At 40.4% G+C, this 18,803-nt stretch overlaps 1 protein-coding gene across 2 annotated transcripts; it reads right to left on the reverse strand.

Annotated features, from left to right (window-relative positions):
• Nucleotides 1-877: 877 nt before the first annotated feature.
• On the reverse strand, nt 878-18,788 carry LOC124136357 (transmembrane protein 187-like). Of its 2 annotated transcripts, none has more exons than XM_046502275.2 (2): nt 18,638-18,788; nt 878-2,218 (listed from the first exon to the last, which is right to left on the reverse strand). In XM_046502275.2, the coding sequence occupies exon 2, from the start codon at nt 2,166-2,168 to the stop codon at nt 894-896; it is 1,275 nt and encodes a 424-aa protein (XP_046358231.2). In that variant the 5' UTR covers nt 2,169-2,218; nt 18,638-18,788; the 3' UTR covers nt 878-893. The 2 variants fall into 2 exon arrangements, with proteins under 2 accessions (XP_046358231.2, XP_046358232.2); XM_046502276.2 differs by lacking the exon at nt 878-2,218 and adding an exon at nt 11,020-12,906.
• Nucleotides 18,789-18,803: the final 15 nt, after the last annotated feature.

Below are 18,803 nucleotides of genomic sequence, written 5' to 3' on the forward strand. Positions count from 1 at the left end.
TTTAACATGGATACGCAACTTGGACACACTCCGAACTGACCAGTCCTTTCATCCCCTTTTAGTATGACGCACTTGGGGATCAAACCACCAGCCTTCCACTCACTCGCTCCATGCAGTCACTTAGGGTCAAGTATGACATGACATCAACCATGATGAGAGGCTGATTTGGTTTGTTGTTTAACGCCGCATTCAGCAATATTACAGCTATATGACTGTGGTCTGTAAATAATCGAGACTGGACCAGACAATCCAGTGATTGACATCATGAGCATCGATCCATGCATTGGGGATACGATGACATACATCAACCAAGTCAGCGAGCCTGACCACCCAATCCCGTCAGTCGCCTCTTACGACAAGCATTGTCACCTATTGCAGCAAGCATGGGTTGCTGAAGACCTATTCTACCCCAGATCTTCACAGGTCGCATTGAACTTGAAAAAGGGATCTTCACGGGTTGCATTGAACCTGAAAAAGGGATCTTCACAGGTCGCATTGAACTTGAAAAAGGGATCTTCACGGATCGCATTGAACTTGAAAAAGGGAGGCAAACCATTGACTGAAAAAGATCGCCATTGCATGTCAACCGATGCAGTCAACCAATCAATAAGCATGACCGCCCATTCCAATCCAACTGAGTCACTGTCATGATTAGCCACAGAACCATTCTGTGACAAGGAAATGTAGTCCTATGTGCCATGGCCCCAAGAATCATGAAGAAGGGGCCAAAACATTTACTCCTCTGACTCTGGTGCCCATGGAGATCCCATTGAAAGAATGGAACCGTAGGGTAAAAACATACTCTTACATGGCTGCTGTTATTCATCTTCCACTTCTGTTTGGAGTGTATCTGAATACAACCATAACACATGGTAGGTACATATGGTAAAAATTTATTCATTAAAATAAATTGGCTCAACAATGTCTTGGAATTGCAAGAAATGCAAGCAGGAAGTTGGAAGGCAACATGACAATTTCATAACGTTCTTATCAATATTAGGTGGAATGCTGTGACGAATCCTTATGCGACAGAGAAATTTTAAACTCAAGGGGCTAGCATAGTAATTGTGGAAAAATCTTAAAAACCTACAAATCTCCCTTTCCGATAAATTCACAAACCTTATCGTACCTAATAAGTCTATAATGTGTGTTTGAGCTAATCTTTCAAGCCTAAATCCTGATGCTACTAAGAGTTTCAACATCTGTGTTAAATTGCCTTCCTTACTATGTAGTATCATGGGGAAAGACTTCAGCCTTGTACGAAAGTTGTCCTGCCGAGGATTTGCTCCATACGCCAGCAGGACCTGGAGTGTTTTCAAGTGGAGGTTATACAAGGTGTGTTGTAGGCAATTGAGTCCGCCATAGTCCCTGCCATGGATGTCCTCACCAAGGAGAATCAGTTTCTCAATGACCAAGTGAGCATCATTGGATTCAGAACAAGCCAAGTGGAGGGGTGGTATTGTCCGCCACTTGTCATCAATCATCTGCCATTTCAATTCTCTCTTCTTAGATTTGGATATCAGTTTCCAAACACAGTCATTTTCCTCCTCCACTTCCAGGTCAGGACAAGCTTTGTATAAGAGTTCTAGAACTTTAGGACATTTTGAAATTCGAATGCACCTTGAAAGAGCAGACGGTGTGACAAGTCCACCAGCGTTAAGTAAATTCTGTATCATGGTTTCACCCGCCTTCTCATAGTCAACAAATTCCAGTGGATTGTTTCCAGATGAGTGGAGAACGTTGACGTCTGCTCCTGCCTGGATGAGCAGACGGATAGCCGACTCCTTTGACAAGAGACAAGCATTGTGAAGGGCAGTGTAGCTATACTCATCTTGTGCATTGACATCACTTCCTGCCTCTATCAAACACTGGATTATTTCCATGTTTTCGTTTTTATTATCACATGCACAATGTAAGGCCGTACTACCACCAACTTTGCGAGCAGAGTTCACGTCTGCCCCATGTAGTAACAGAAGCCGGACTATCTCCACCGATTCCTTACAGCTAGCCACACAGAGAAACACATCAAAATGATAGGAGTCGTTCAACTCCACCTTGCCAGACTCGAGTATTTCCCGGACTTTCTCGACATTTGAATCTGATATGGCGTAGAATAATTGCCTGTCCTTGTACCCACTTGCCTCACACTCTCGAGGAGAATACATCATGATGTTGAGTTTCAAGCATCAGCTGACTGACAGCTCTTCGTCATCAGCATCTGCAAAATCAAAGAACTTGGTTACCATTGACACATTGAGTAAATGTTGTTAACTTTGCATTCTGAAAATTTGCAGCTACAGTCGTGCCTCGTTTATACGGACACTTGCGTCATTTCACAATTCGTCCGTATAAACGAATTTCCGTATAACTAAAACCAGCTTCTTACTGGAAGAGTTACTTCCCTCCAATTATGCAACTCATGACAGATGACAGAGCAAACAGATACATCCACTCAATCTGTATTCAAGACACACGTTTCAAAAAATCCGTCATGGAAGTTTGAACTTTACCACATTTTGAGGTTTGAATTTTAAACAATAATTCCAAATTGTCCAGATCGCCTGTGTTCTCGTAATATGTAATCAAGGTCTCTATACAAGCACAAGCTTCCTTGTGAGTGACTGTAGTGTTTTGGAGGGGCATTTATCGAATGGGATTACATGTACAATAAACAAGCTCGTCTCAAACGTAACTCAGTGTCACTTGGTTAATTGACTTCTCACGAATCAAAGGATTACCACCAGCAGAAGGATAATCACCAGTGGAAGTGTATTGTCCGGATAAGTGAGACAATTTTGTGTGCATTTCAGTGTTTTGTGTATGAAAATGACCATCCGGTTCCGGAAACTGAATTTTCGTATATATGGGTAAATTTATATAGTTATTATTTCGTTTTGAATGAAAATCGTCTGGGAACCGAGGTTTCCGGATATCTGAAGTCCGTATAAGCGGGGCATGACTGTATATCATCTGTAACTAATCAATCTGGACCAGGCAAACCAGTGACTGAAAGCATGAGTAACGATCCATTAAATCATGACGTGATGAAATGCAATAAGCCAAGTCACTGAATCTGATCTGTTGGTAGGTTGGTTGTTAAATGCCACTCTCAGCAATATACCAGCTATATGACGATGGTCTGTAAATAATCGAGTCTGGACCAGACAATCCATGAATCAACCAAGTCAGTGAGCCTGACCACTTGATCACGCTAGTCGCCTCTTACGACAAGCATAATCGTCTCTTGCTGCAAGCATGGGTTGCTGAAGACCAGTTTAACACCCCACTCAAGCTATCAGACATCATCCCGAGGCAATGGTGTCCACTAGCCTATATCAAGTCTAGTTTGCACCTCGCCATTTCAATCCTACTTTTCTGTGCTAAAATATGATGGAACTATCACAAATATCGATAGTCAAATCGAAGAACATTTTATAAAATCAACAATCATGTTCGTGGTCGAATTTGTGCTGAAATTATTCCAAAAATGAAGCTAGGACAAATATTTTCAAATTGTTCAAAGTTTTCAATCAACTTACCCAAGTAGCTGTGTGCAAACTTCATTGATTTTTTTAACTCATACTTATCGAAAGTGACTGAATGCTTATGGAAAGTGATTGAACTGGAGTAATATTTTCAAAACGAATCCCCGCTAAAAGTTTCACGTTGCTGGGCTACTTGATAAAAGTATCATTACTGTGGCAATCTTGTCATTTTGTTTGTCTGTTAGGGATCAAATCTCAGTGAGTGAGTTGGGTTTAATGCCGGTTTTAACAGTATTACAGTTATATTACGGAGTGTCAGCTTAATGTGGGAGGAAAGCCCGAAGTGATGCAGGTCTCAGACGTTTACCACTTCGGTGAAACCCACGAGCACGGGTATGGTGCTGACAAACCTAGAAACATAATTGGGATTCGAACCCACAATCATAGGTTTCTGGTGCGCCCAAGGGACACAACTCTGCACAGCGAATCGCGGTGCCTTAGACGACTGGGTCACCCGTGCCCCCGATCAAATCTCAAATATTTTTGTTATCTGATTGAGCAAGTCGTCTGCTATGGTATTCATCTTTGTGAAGCGATTCCAAATAAGAACAGCGACCTTATTGGATATTGCATTTTCATCACAAGCGACGTACTCATGTTCTGCACGGGGTGGCTCCACGATTGAGCCAAGAAAAGTGGGATTATAGCAAGGGTAGAAACTAGGCTTTGATATGGGCTAATTGACACCTCGGGAAGATGACTAAAAGATAGCGACCTGTCAATAATTGAGTTTGGACAGGACAACCCACTGATCGATATAGTGAACAATGACCCACTCTGTCAGAGAACCTGATCACCCAATCCATTTGGTCGCACCTTACTACAAACATAGGTTCTAACCCAGAATCCCACGGAGGCCCAAACTGACGCCTCATCTTGTTGGTTAAAGGAACATGCCTTGTAACCATGGTAACAGGATCCCCATAACTTCAAATAAATTCACGTTGGTACTACAATGTAACTGCCATTTAAAAAATCACATATGCATAGTGACTAGCCGTTCAGAACAAAAAGAAACTACTCAAAATCTGAAAGATTTTTCACCCTGAAATTAGTGTGTGTGGCTAACAATAGTTTTAAATGCGTCTGGAAAGTTTTGCGACACTCTGTAAGATTACTAGAGATCAAAGCTGTTTCAGTGTCAGCAATTTTTTTTACCTATAGAATAATGTGTTGTAGTTGACAAGGAAGGTTGGAGTGGCGTGTTTATCTAACAGTATAGCGTATGTCTGGAGTACTCAGTGTTATGTAGGCAAATTGACGAGATGTAGCAGGTTAGTGAACGTTCCTGATTAGACTATCGAAAATGTGTAATAAAGAAACAGGATGTGAGAGATTATTTACTTAATCATGTACTGGCTGGTTTGACAATGTTTTGAAGGGAATAAAAGAAATATGCCTCCTTATGTTTGTTTGCTTGTTGTTGATGTACAAATATAACTGCCTCATGAAACTACTGTGAGTATGTCACTTGCAGTTTTCACAAAACTTTCCAGATTTACATCTTTACGACGTAGTAAGCACCCAGGGCGCTCTCAAAATTTGAAATAGTGGGCCCATGAAACTATTGTGAGTATTTGTATGGCATATTTCAAAATTCAAATTTGTTCTCCAAATTAAGTAAGCAACCCTAAAAAGCCCCACCTAGGTTGCCTCCCCTTTTCAAATATACCCTTTTCGACCAAAGACCAATTGGCCTGCGTGAAATATGCATATGTTGGAAAGCGCACATTAAATTCCTAATTTAAGTAAGTAAGCTGTGAGTATGTGGCTTGCAGTTTTCAAAAAACTTTTCAGATTTACACTATTTGCCTGACTTAATTTGACCCACGTCTGTGTGTGAGGTACACCCTAATCATGTTGTAAGACGTGTAAACTGGGTGTAAACTTACTCTGCATTGCAACTTCGTCAACAACAGTAACACAAATATGATCATAAAGTTTATTCAAAAGGCAGAAACAATTGACACAATACCAGGGTAATTGACAACAACAATATCAACAACATATAAAACATGCAAAACACGAAGGCACAAAGCATCATACAAAGAAATTTGTCACTGGAAAACGAATTCAGAGCTTCAGTTATGCTGTGTATTTGTGGATACGCAAAACAATTCACAATTACCCAGTTCAAATACATACATAATGTTTCAAAACCCAATAGTATAAAACACTATATGTAACTAACCAATGTATGTATTTCTTTATAGATCTTGAATTATTGAATGGTTGGTTGGTTGGTTGGTTGGTTGGTTGTTTAACGCCACACTCAGCAATATTCCAGCTATATGACGGCGGTCTGTAAATAATCAAGTCTGGACCAGACAATCCAGTGATTGATATCATGAGCATTGCTCCACACAATTGGGATCAATGACTTGCATCAACCAAGTCGGTGTGCCCGACCACCAGATACTATAAGTCGCCTCTTACGACAAGCATAGTAACCTTTCACGGCAAGTATGGGTTGCTGAAGACCTATTGTACTCCGGATCTTCACGGGTCTTAACCAATGTATCTGTTTCAACTTACATACCTGTTTTCCTTTACAGATCTTGAATTACTGATTGAATTACATGAACTCTACTGCAGTCAATAACGCGTAAACAAGGCACTACGTCTCATTAATTTTTAATTGCACACATACACGTATATATCGCTGTTGTGAATTTATGCAACACATAACACACCAGTACACGAACAGATACAAATTAGAAGTCACCAGAAACAGCATCTAAGAAGAATTATTCAAAATTTCTATTCATAGGTGTAAAGACACTAAATATTTTTCATAGAAAACAGTCTTATTTGAATCATGAAAATACAAGTTGGGGACAACTGATCTTGTACAAATATTTGCCCCTCCTGTCAAAATAAGTTAACTACGGCCTTGAAAGAGACTGCACCGAAGAGTAAAAGCATATTCAATGCCCAAAGAAAACTTTCAAAACCCAATATGAATGACAACTTGTGAGTAAATATTTAATGCCTCCAAAACCGCAAGTCCTGACTCACTGCACAAAACATAATAGTTTATACTTTTGCCAACTTTCCGCAGATAAAATTGAATTTTTCAATAATGTATGATCCGACAAAATATTTAACTGCTAAATGCGTACAAAAAAAAACCGAACATCAATGAAAAAATCCATACTTTGCACAAAATTATTAAAATGATTTGCCTGCAGCCTGTCTGAAATAAATATGAAAATGGCAGAGGCAAAATAAAATGATTATTGATTTTTCAATAATATTCAATGGCCTTAAGTTGCTTGTTATTAAGTTGATATGTGTCATATTGTGTATGAATAGAGTTTCAAGCCCCTTTCAGCTATCTTCCAGCAATATCACAGTGGTAGGACACTAGAAATGGGCTTCACACATTGTACCCTTGTGGGGAATGGATCCCCGGTCTTCGGCGTGACGAGCAAACACTTTTTCCACTAGGCTACCCCTCTGCCCCTGTGGCATATAGACAAATTCCATCCAATTAAATCCATCCATTGAATTAATTAAAAAACAGAGCGCCATCATGGCCCTTTCGTAATTGAAATCAGTGCAATTTGAAAATTGAGTGGGTCACTGGCGCAATGATGCATCCTAGAGTGAACAAATGTATATAAATTATTCAATGTCAAATGTATTGCTCATCATTTCAGACTCTCCAAAACATACAAAAACACTGACCTGAATATCTTACACAAAAAGACTAGACTGTGTAGGGGAGAATAATGAGCTAAGTGAGTATAGTTTTGTGCCACCTTTAGCAATATCCCAGTGGGGGACACCAGAAATGGTCTTCACACATTGCACTTATGTAGGGAATCAAACCTGGGTCTTTGACGTGATGAGCGAACGCTTTAAAACTGGCCTACCCCACAGCCCCAATTGGCAGAATAGCATGTAGGATTGAGCACAATGTACTTCCGAGATTGAAACATTCAACACAAACAGGTTGGTAGTGAGTGATGGAGAGTTACAGGCAAGCCATTACTTTTTCATTTATCAAATCACATATCCACGAACTCCATTTTCATCAAAACGCAAAATATAACAATCCAAATTAACACTTATTTTGTCCGCCGACAGGTAACCATGGTGACACATACCAAGATATTCTGTGAATACTTCGCATGCTCAGTGTTTATACCAAAAAATCATCCACAACACAGATGATATTTAAAACCTAGCATCTGCCCCTTGTCCGTGACTGACTGACTGACTCAGTGTTAGTTTATTGATGTGTTAACTTCCTGCAGGTTCATGTATGTGCAATGTTGAAGGTAGGCAAGGCAAGACCAAATCCGGACTTTTCTGTATCACCGGTGAATGAAATCGACTTTTCCACTGTACCTTTTTGAGTAGAACATGGATATAACAAACCACAAGGGACCAGAGAAATCAGTTTGTTATATACCTGGTTAATCATGTACATTTTCGCCATATTGGATAAAACAAAACACAATACACGTAACTGCAGCATTGACTTGTCTTAGCAGTGATCACTTCACAGCATTCAATTAATAACATTCATTTAATAACATTAAATTCATAACAATTTCAGAATATTGTTCATCAAATATGTATTTAGCATTTCATGTTTTGCTGACTGGCAACTTAGTGGTTTTTGGGCTTGAGGGGATCAAACATCAATTTGCTATGTACGTTAGTACGCTGTAGAGAGTTTGTTATATATGTACATTTTATAGGATTATATAGAGGAGATATGGGGGATTTTGTAACAGTTTGTTGTATCCGCTTGTTCGCTCTATCTGTGTTTGTTATTTGGTCCCATCAATAAATGTACTGGTCTGGGACCTCGGACCAGTGGATTTTTCAACCTGGCAGTATTCCGAAAAAGCCACCATTTCACAAACTTACATAGTTAAAACTCAAAAGAACCTTGGGTACGGTAGGGGTATCAGGATACGAGAGTATAGTGTAGATACATTGACTCAAAATATCAAGATATGTCAATTAATAACAAAAGTAGTTTTCCTGTTTGTGTAGACATAAATTTCATCTAGACCTCCAATTAATCAACTTCATGCTAAATAGGAACAATGCTGATCCATCAGATGTTTAACATTTAATTTTCTGCCTTGTCATTGTAAATATATGAAGCATAGTAATGTTAAATGTAAACATTTCTGTAGAAGTGAATTATTTATTTTTCAAAATGTATAGCTACATCGATATCGCCAAATACGAAGACATCACGAAGGTACGGATGATGTAAATCTTGCCTCCTCCGATTGTGCCAAAAGCTGGGCAAACCAATGAAGCTTGTTGATTGGTAAAACAATGGAGGATTATAGGAACCGTCTCACAGGCAGTAAGCTAAGTTAACGGACTGAGTTCAATTTCCTTCATGCTATTCACTCAGTTGAGGTATATAATCTTGATGCTTAGATTTCGCCTTCAGGTCATCATGGCTCATGTTCAGGTCAACGTGGTCGTAACTTGCTTGATAACCGTGTTAGAACCTACACCGAAACATCGCTCTTAATTGAAATAAAGAAGTTGTTCATCCAAAATTCTTATCCTTACTACATAACTTAGTCTTTGAAAGATAAAATGTAAATTTGCTTATGTAAAAGAAATAATGTACATTTATAGTGTCATATGCTGTATACTATTTAAAAAATTAAATAAAAAAATTTAGTGGGTGCTTAATGTAAATTGATCAATTTTGAACACATAAAACCATGGACCTATATAACCGTGATAAAACTAAATAAAGATAAAAAAAAGTAAATGGCTATCCTTGTTAAATTCTTTTTTGAAATATCACTTCAGCACTATTGTATATGTATCCATGACATGATCCCCAAGCTTGTAACAACAGTGGCATAGTAAAGCAAGCGTTACATACGGACGTAGCGAGAGTAAAGCGATATCACATTAAACTACCCATGCTAATCGATCATGGTACATGGGAGGTGGGAGATATATTTCACTGAAATAATGATAATACTGTCACTGGACATGGTGGAGGGTCTGTAATAAGTACATGATAGTGACGGTCATACACGGATGGCATGGGATCTGATACCATAAGACATATCGCTATAGCTGGTTTACAAGACGAACAGACAAAAGAACACAACTGAAATTGGAAAGAAAAATAAACATGAAAAAAAATCACTTTTGAACAAAACTTTTTTTTCGTCCTGTTTTACAAATAGGAGAATTGAAAAAAAACAAAAACAGGACATTTTTATCATGTTCATAAGAAATGTTGAATAATTCATATAAAAAAACACCAAAAAAACCCATTTATCCTTCAGTGTCTTGCATGTTAAAACTTGTTTGTTTTCATTCATTTGTACCGCTAATAAACTGAAGTTGAAAATGATCACCCCCTCCCTCCCCTCCAACATCAAATTTTAGGCAAGTTTTTTGTAAACCAACAAATGTGGCCTAAGCAAGAAATGTGGCCAAATATTCATTGCTTTGAGTGGTCTTCTTGTCACTGCTTACAGCATGAAGGAGGGAGGCCTCGTTCATTGATATATCTCTAGACAGCACATTTCTTTCATAGAAACATCAGTGTGCCATCAATATCAGCATGAATAGTCATGGCAATATTATTAAGTCTGAAAATCAGGGTTGTAAGATACATCATACCAAGAGCCAATACATTTGACTAGTTAGGGTTCATATTACAAAAAGATATATCAGAACAAATCAATATCAGTTTGTTGAAAATGAGCAAGAACCTTGAAAATAATTTTGCCCTATGAACCATGGAATAATTGCCTACATAAATCAATAAACCAACATATAAAACACATGACTAAAGCATTAACTAGATGTGCATGAATATTGAGGCTGGGTTGATAGTCATGATACGATACATATCCTGATAATGGTACAGAAAGAATGACAGTGGTCACCGGTGGATGATCAAGTTGAATATAACCAAAATTATTTGTGTGAAAATTTGACAAACATGATGACACACAGACAAACACTGAAAAATACAGTGATATACTGAAATCTACTGTGAACAGACACTAAACAGGCAAATACCAATCACACTTGTACCCAAGTAACAGTTTCATATCCAACATCAACCTACCATCCAGTCATATCAAACGCAATCTCATTTAAATCCAATCCTAGTTCTCGCTATCCCTAAACAACGACCTTCAACAATATTGACTGACCAATGAAATGATTAACAAGAAGTTGACATTAGCCATTATGATTTAGAAAGCAGCTTTCTGAAGTTCAAACTCATTAAAATCAGATCTTAGTTCTCGCTACCGCTAAACAAAGATCTGAGGACATCCCATTACAGGTCACGTCAGACCGACCTTGGGCGAACTTTGACTGACCAATGGAATGACCAATCAGAAGGCAGCTTTCTCGTGCTTTAAGGCACTAATTTCAAATTGGCTACTACGCTTCGCAAAATATTTTGACAAATTCTCGATTACAAATTTGAAACCTAAATAAAAGAACATTCTGGAATGTCTAATAGATGGTCTAGATTGTATGGATTCAGTCGTTAACCTGAAACTATCGCTAAAGTTTTTGAGGTTGTATGATCAGAAATCACATTCCGAATGTCACTTTCATGATCTGGTAAGCGATGCTCTGATTGGTCGGATGAAAGGACGTTCTGACGTGACCCCAAATGGGATGTCTTTAGATCTTTGTTTTGGGGTAGCGAGAACTGAGGTCTGATTTTAATGAGATTGTTTCAAGCTATATAGCACCAGTTTCAAACTGTCAATTTCCATTCCGGACTATGTTTTGAGAATATTTTGACAAAGTTCTAGATTCAAAATTTGAAACAGAACAAAGAGCATTCTGGAACGTCTAATAGATGGCTGAGATTGTATGGCAGTACTTCTCATGGGCTATGCAAAGTCTCTTCCGTTCAAATATTTATTCCATTGAAGCATCTAGTAAGAGAGTCTGATTGGTTGGATGAAAGGTCGTTCTGAAATGAGATGTCCTGAGATCTTGGTTTAGCGGTAGCGAGAACTAAGATCTGATTTTAATGACATTGTATCGCCATCCTGATACATTAATGTATTGGTGAATCGCCCTAGCACTTAATATTTTCACATCTAAAGCGATTGTTTCAAAAGCACTAGAACATTCTTGGTAAGATTGGAATCCTGTTTTGAAGTATGTGTGTTACCATGGTTACACACATACAATTATTAACAATGTACATGTATACCAGACCTTGGAGGCTCCAAATCAAAAGGTTGGTTCATGTCTGTTTTCTCCCCCCAAGAGACTTTTTAGATTTATGAAGCCATGACAAAATGCAAAAAACATATTAAGTTGGCCAAAGCCAGTAAATACAAATCTGTCACTTTATTGCAGATTCAAATTCCAAGTCAAATTGTTCATGTTGATGATAACACTAACCTTAACTCGAACATGTTCAATATTGTTGAAGGCCTGCACAAGTAACCATGGTAACATATGTAAAATCCATCCGACATAATTTAATCACTTTTACCTTTTTTAGCCTTCTGCAACAAAAATCTTTGTATGACTAGACTACGGAAATATTCATTCACGTAATGAATTTGCATAATATCAGCAATTTTAGAGAGAAAATGTCCAGAAACCTTATTGAAGATTTCATGGTATTTCACCAGTTCAAAATCCAGGAGTTTCAGACCTATAAACCCAGCACACGACAGCAGGGCCAAAACAAAGTAATGCCTAGCATTCCTACAGGGGTACTTGGAATATCCAATCAAAGCACCTGTAACAGCCAGCACGACATGGATTCCAAGTGCTATCTCAAATCCGATTGGCGTAAACAGTGTCAGGCTGTAGGAGGCCAATGATACTATTATAAGAAATAAGAATAAAGGTACATTCCATCCCCACTTGGTGTATATTCCCCATATGACAACGACCATGAAGAAAGGGAGAGTACTCCACTGATCCATGACACCGAATCCATGAATTTGTGTGATGATGCGTAATGCTTGGACAGCCCCGTAGAATCCGGCCATTATATTGAACAGGTAGAAGATGAACGCATCGAAGTCATTGATGACATTGTTTTCCCTGCATATAGTTGTTATGGCACACCAATAAGCTCCAAGAAAAATATAACCAACATTGACAGCCGTGTTCAACGGCATTTTCACAAACGACGGGAAGAACATGTTGAAATTGCTTGGTTTCTCTGCATAATGTTGAAAGCCAAGCTCTATGAGCACAGAGTCAAAGAATCCGTTGTAAATTATGGCCGCTAGGATGACAGTGAACAAAGAGACTGACGCAAGAGCTTTCCATAGTATCGCCATCTTGGAACCAGAGACACGAATTGCCAAAATATCCTCCTAATCAGCTCTTCACACAACAGACAAACCTGCAATGACAAGAAGATTCGTTCAGTAACTAGGAGAAAATATCAGCACAACTGTACTAGCCATGAACTCCAGTCCTTGAAAGAAGATCACAACAAAATACTTTCCACTAATGACAAGCTATTTTTCCAAACTTTTACATGAGGCAACAGTAAGAAAAACTTATGTGAAAAGAATCATTGAACTGATCAGTGATTTGGTTTCGTCCATCAATAACCGTCACAGGGCTAAAATATTCTTGAAATGTTGACTAGACTCACTGCATTTGAAAACTGACTCCTAAGCTATCTTAAATTTGCTGAGTATTATGATCTTAAATATCTTGCCTTTTAGAATGCAATTCACTGATTACCAATGGGGTCCTTTCACCAAGCAGTCATTCACTGGAACACCCACAGGATGTTTCAGCAAGCACTCATTCACTGGAACACCCACAGGATGTTTCAGCAAGCACTCATACACTGGAACACCCACAGGATGTTTCAGCAAGCACTCATTCACTGGAACACCCACAGGATGTTTCAGCAAGCAGCCATTCACTGGAACACCCACAGGATGTTTCAGCAAACAGTCATTCACTGGAACACCCACAGGATGTTTCAGCAAGCAGCCAAACACTGAAACATCCACAGGACATTTCAGCAAGCGCTCATTCACTGGAACACCCACAGGATGTTTTAGCAAGCAGCCATTCACTAGAACACCTAGAGGACCTTTCACCAAGCAGTCATTCACTGTAACACCTACAGAGACCCCTCAGCAAGCAGTCATTCACTAGAACACCTATGGAGGGCCTTTCTTTAAGATGCCCTTCGCTAGAACACCCATGAGGGCCTCTTATCAAGACACCATTCGCTAGAACACCCATAGGGGGACTTTCACTAAGACACCATTCACTAGAACACCCACAGGGGGCCTTTCACTAAGACACCATTCGCTAGAACACCCACAGGGGGCCTTTCACTAAGACACCATTCGCTAGAACACCAACAGAAGGACTTTCACTAAGACACCATTCACTAGAACACCCACAGGGGGACTTTCACTAAGACACCATTCACCAGAACACCCACGGGGGGCCTTTCACTGAGACACCATAGAACACTCACAGGGGGCCTTTCACTAAGACACCGTTCACCAGAACACCCACAGGGGGCCTTTCACTAAGACACCATTCACTAGAACACCCACAGAAGGACTTTCACTAAGACACCATTCGCTAGAACACCCACAGGGGGACTTTCACTAAGACACCATTCACCAGAACACCCACGGGGGGCCTTTCACTGAGACACCATAGAACACTCACAGGGGGCCTTTCACTAAGACACCGTTCACCAGAACACCCACAGGGGGCCTTTCACTAAGACACCAGTCGCTAGAACACCCATGGGGGCCTTTCACTAAGACACCATTTGCTAGAACACCCACGGGGGCCTTCACTAAGACACTGTTCACTAGAACACCCATGGGGGGGCCTTTCACTAAGACGGCATTCACCAGAACACCCACAGGGGCCTTCACTAAGACACAGTTTGGTAGAACACCCACAGGGGCCTTTCACTAAGACACCATTTACTAGAACACCCACAGGGGCCTTTCACTAAGACACCATTTACTAGAACACCCATGGGGGCCTTTCACCAAGACACCATTCGCTAGAACACCCACAGGGGGACTTTCACTAAGACACCGTTCACCAGAACACCCATGGGGGGCCTTTCACTAAGTCACCATTTGCTAGAACACCCATGGGGGCCTTTCACTAAGACGGCATTCACCAGAACACCCACAGGGGCCTTTCACTAAGACACCATTAGCTAGAACACCCACAGGGGCCTTAAACCAAGACACCATTCACTAGAACACCCACAGGGGCCTTTCACTAAGACACCATTAGCTAGAACACCAACGGGGTTCTTTAACCAAGACACCATTCACTAGAACACCCACAGGGGCCTTTCACTAAGACACCATTCACTAGAACACCCATGGGGGCCTTTCACCAAGACACCATTCGCTAGAACAGCCACAGGGGGCCTTTCACTAAGACACCATTCACTAGAACACCCATGGGGGCCTTTCACTAAGACACCATTCACTAGAACACCCATGGGGGCCTTTCACTGAGACGGAATTTACCAGAAAACCCACAGGGGCCTTTCACTAAGACGGCATTCACTAGAACACCCACGGGGGCCTTTCACTAAGACACCATTCACCAGAACACCCACGGGGGCCTTTCACTGAGACGGCATTCACCAGCACACCCACGGGGCCTTTCACTGAGACAGCATTCACCAGAACACCCACGGGGGCTTTTCACTGAGATGGCATTCACCAGAACACCCACGGGGGCTTTTCACTAAGACGGCATTCACCAGAACACCCACGGGGGCCTTTCAATGAGACGGCATTCACCAGAACACCCACAGGGGCCTTTCACTAAGATGGCATTCACTAGAACACCCCTGGGGGCCTTTCTCTAAGATGCCATTCACTAGAACACCCATGGGGGGGCTTTTCACCAGTGAGTGAGTGAGTGAGCGTGGTCTTAAGCTACTTTTAGCAATATTCCTGCGATATCAAGGTGGGGACACCAAAAATGGGCTTCACACATTGTACCCATGTGGGTCATCGAACCTGGGTCTTCGCCGTGATATGTGAACGCTTTAACCATTGTTAACCACTTGGCTACCCCACCGCCTTCTTATAAAAGACCACCCACACGGGCCTTTCAACAATCAGCCCTTCTCAAGAACACACATGGGCACATTTTAGCAATCAGTGCTTCAAACGATGTCCAAGGAAAGTTGCTGCTCTTTCATCGAGCTCTACCCCACGACCCCCTCTACATAGATGTAGACGAATTACCTTCAAGTTCTAAAGAATCTAAACTATGTTTAACTATAAAGTGAAATGTTTATAAAGTATCGTGAATGGACACCAAGGAAGGGCATGGTCAATTTTAATTATTTTCCACCACAGTAATCTACCACCCAGGTACCCATCACCAGATACCCTACCCGGGTACCCACTGTAGGTCTCAAGAGTGTGGTACAAAATGTCTCATTAGGAATCGTTTTACCGGAGCCCTGGCAAAAACTATTCAGATACATGTATAAAACAATCTGATCATGCATCACTGAAGTTGACAGAAGCTTTATCTTTTCTCAAATATGACAGTCTAGTCCTCCACCATGACTGTGGAATTTGTTTTTTAGGTAATTTTTTTATTTAAAGCCTAGACAAGTCTAGATCAAACTAACTAAGTCTAGTTTGCTTGATTCCAAAGTGTTAGTCTAATAACAGTCAGAGTGAGTGAGTGAGTGAGTTGGGTTTAACGCCGCTTTTAATAGTATTCCAGTTATATCGCGGCATGTCAGCTTAATGTGGGAGGAAAGCCCGAAGTGATGCAGGTCTCAGACGTTTACCACTTCGGTGAAACCCACGAGCACAGGTGTGGTGCTGACAAACCTAGAAACATAATCGGGGAGAACCGGGATTCGAACCCACAATCATAGGTTTCTGGCGTGCCCAAGGGACGCAACTCTGCACAGCGAATCGCGGCGCCTTAGACGACTGGGCCAAATAACAGTCAGAAGGCATGCGTACATAGAAAGAAATGCGAACAACAGTGACCTGTATAGTAACCATGGAGTTGTAGGGAATTTATTTTCATATAACAATATAATGTGACAAACCATGGGTCTAGGAGGTCATGTGGGTACCCAGGTCCTACTCAGTACCCATCCAACCAGAGTATCCAAGTTACCCATCCCAGCACTAATTTAAAGCATGACATAATATTTCAATACGACAAGACTGTAGTGAGTTGGGTTTAATGCCGTTTTTAACAGTATTCGAGTTATATCGCGGCGTGTCAGCTTAATGTGGGTCTCAGACGTTTACCACTTCGGTGAAACCCACGAGCCGGGTATGGTGCTGACAAACCTAGAAACATAATCGGGACAAACCTGGATTCAAACCCACAATCATAGGTTTCTAGCGTGCTCAAGGGATGCAACTCTGCACAGCGAATCGCGGCGCCTAAGACGACTGGGCCACCCATGCCCCCTCGACAAGACTAAGTTTACAAGGAACAGTCGGTAGGCTATCATGTGACCAAACTTTTCTCTTGCTTGTAAACAAAAGCACTTATTCTGAAATACGGACAGACAGGCCTAATGCACACCTTTCGGTGCACTTTACATATTGTTTTGCATGATTACATAGAAATGATAGACATGCATCTATAACTGCATACTGAGGTGCATAGCAATGTAGTTTTACACAACAAAGTGACTGTTTTGCTAGCTCTCTGAAGGGCTCGATGACAGCATGTGGAAGATAAATCACAAATGGAAAGAGTTGGGGGGTTTTAAAGGAAATTTTCTCTATGAAATGTAATCATTTCATGACATGTTTATCTAAATGTGCAGACCCGTTAAAAATGAAACAGATGAAAAAGCATATGCAATATCTTGAATGGATAGTGTAAGATGTGACAGAGGTATGAGCATGGCTGCAAGTAACAGGGTAGGACAGGGTAGGCTTCTTCGAGCCAAACATGTGGCATACATGTATTTATATTGTAATCTAGGCTGTGATAAATATTGGCTGGCAATTAGTATTTGTAACACATCTGTAGGAAAAACACAACCTTTCTCTTCAATTTGCCTCTAATAGTCAGTTATTCTGTGTGCAGCGTTTGGGTTGCTGACAGAGCACTATTTTTTTGGTTCGGGAATTGCATCGTGCATGAACTGAAGGTGTGACATCATACTCAGAAATTATTTTATGCATGATTTAAAACACCCAAAGTCGACATACTTGCCCTTTAACCCGAACAGTCTGCTACATCTAATCAACCCCTTATCCTACAAAGGTCCAAACAAATCATCAGTTGATCGTGACTCCTAACCTGAAGCATTTTAATAAAGAGTTCTGCTTGTAACCCCTAAATAAATAATCTTTAAACATTTCTAGCAGTTGTTTTATTTAATAGAGGTAGGGGTTAGGGCAGAATTTACCGATATTTTATAAGCCTGAACAGTGATAACATATAAGTATATAAGGACAATCCCTCAACAGCCTTAAATTTTACCAGCCTTTGGGATAACTATAACATTAGACTAACTAACATGGGCTAGTGCCGGTTTGCATCATGACTAGCTCTACGTACTTGTAGACATGCGCCCCATAACATGCCCCAAATGCACTAGTATGCCAAAACATTGATACCATTATGTTCAAAGCACAGGCCCCTGAAGCAGGATAGTTATATTACTGAACACCGGTCCAATATTTATAAACATAAGTATATATATGTGGCTCCGGTGTTTCAGTAATATCACTATCCTGCAAAAGGGGCTGTGTTTCAAAGGGCAAAGAGGGGAATATGTCAAAAACTAAATGATATTAACCTTTTCGACAAATGTATTGACGCTTACCCATAAATAACTTCTAACACTGACACTACACAACGAGAATACGTGTTTTATGCGCACTGGCGAGTTGCCATATTTAAAAATCAAACGAAAACGATTCACTAAAATTCTGTGGAAAAGACTTCCTAGATCTAGTCCTACTGATAACCAGCTGATAACATGTACACCTTCGAAATTGTCATCAAAATGCAGTTTGACAACCTCTGCACATGTTCTATCTAAGCACTGACATGTGTAACAATACATTACATCGGCAGTATAAAAATCCAAGCCTCCATATTACCTGCCAAAGTGATTATCCGTCAAGAATTCTCTGAGCAACAAATGTCATCTTACAAGCAAGGCATGGTAAATGTCGGAGTCACGTGGGGTCAACTCGAATACTTTCAACCTTAAATTGTATATGTCCTCAATGTCATTTCATAAAAAGGGAGGCAACTTCCGTCAGC

The sequence above is a fragment of the Haliotis rufescens genome, unplaced genomic scaffold (assembly GCF_023055435.1).
Source record: "Haliotis rufescens isolate VD_foot unplaced genomic scaffold, xgHalRufe1.0.p SCAF_22, whole genome shotgun sequence".
Taxonomy (NCBI): Eukaryota; Metazoa; Mollusca; class Gastropoda; order Lepetellida; family Haliotidae; genus Haliotis; species Haliotis rufescens.

Bases quoted from the DNA above. Each gene is read 5' to 3' on its own strand.
- LOC124136357 (XM_046502275.2), bottom strand. From the start codon at position 2,168: ATGATGTATTCTCCTCGAGAGTGTGAGGCAAGTGGGTACAAGGACAGG.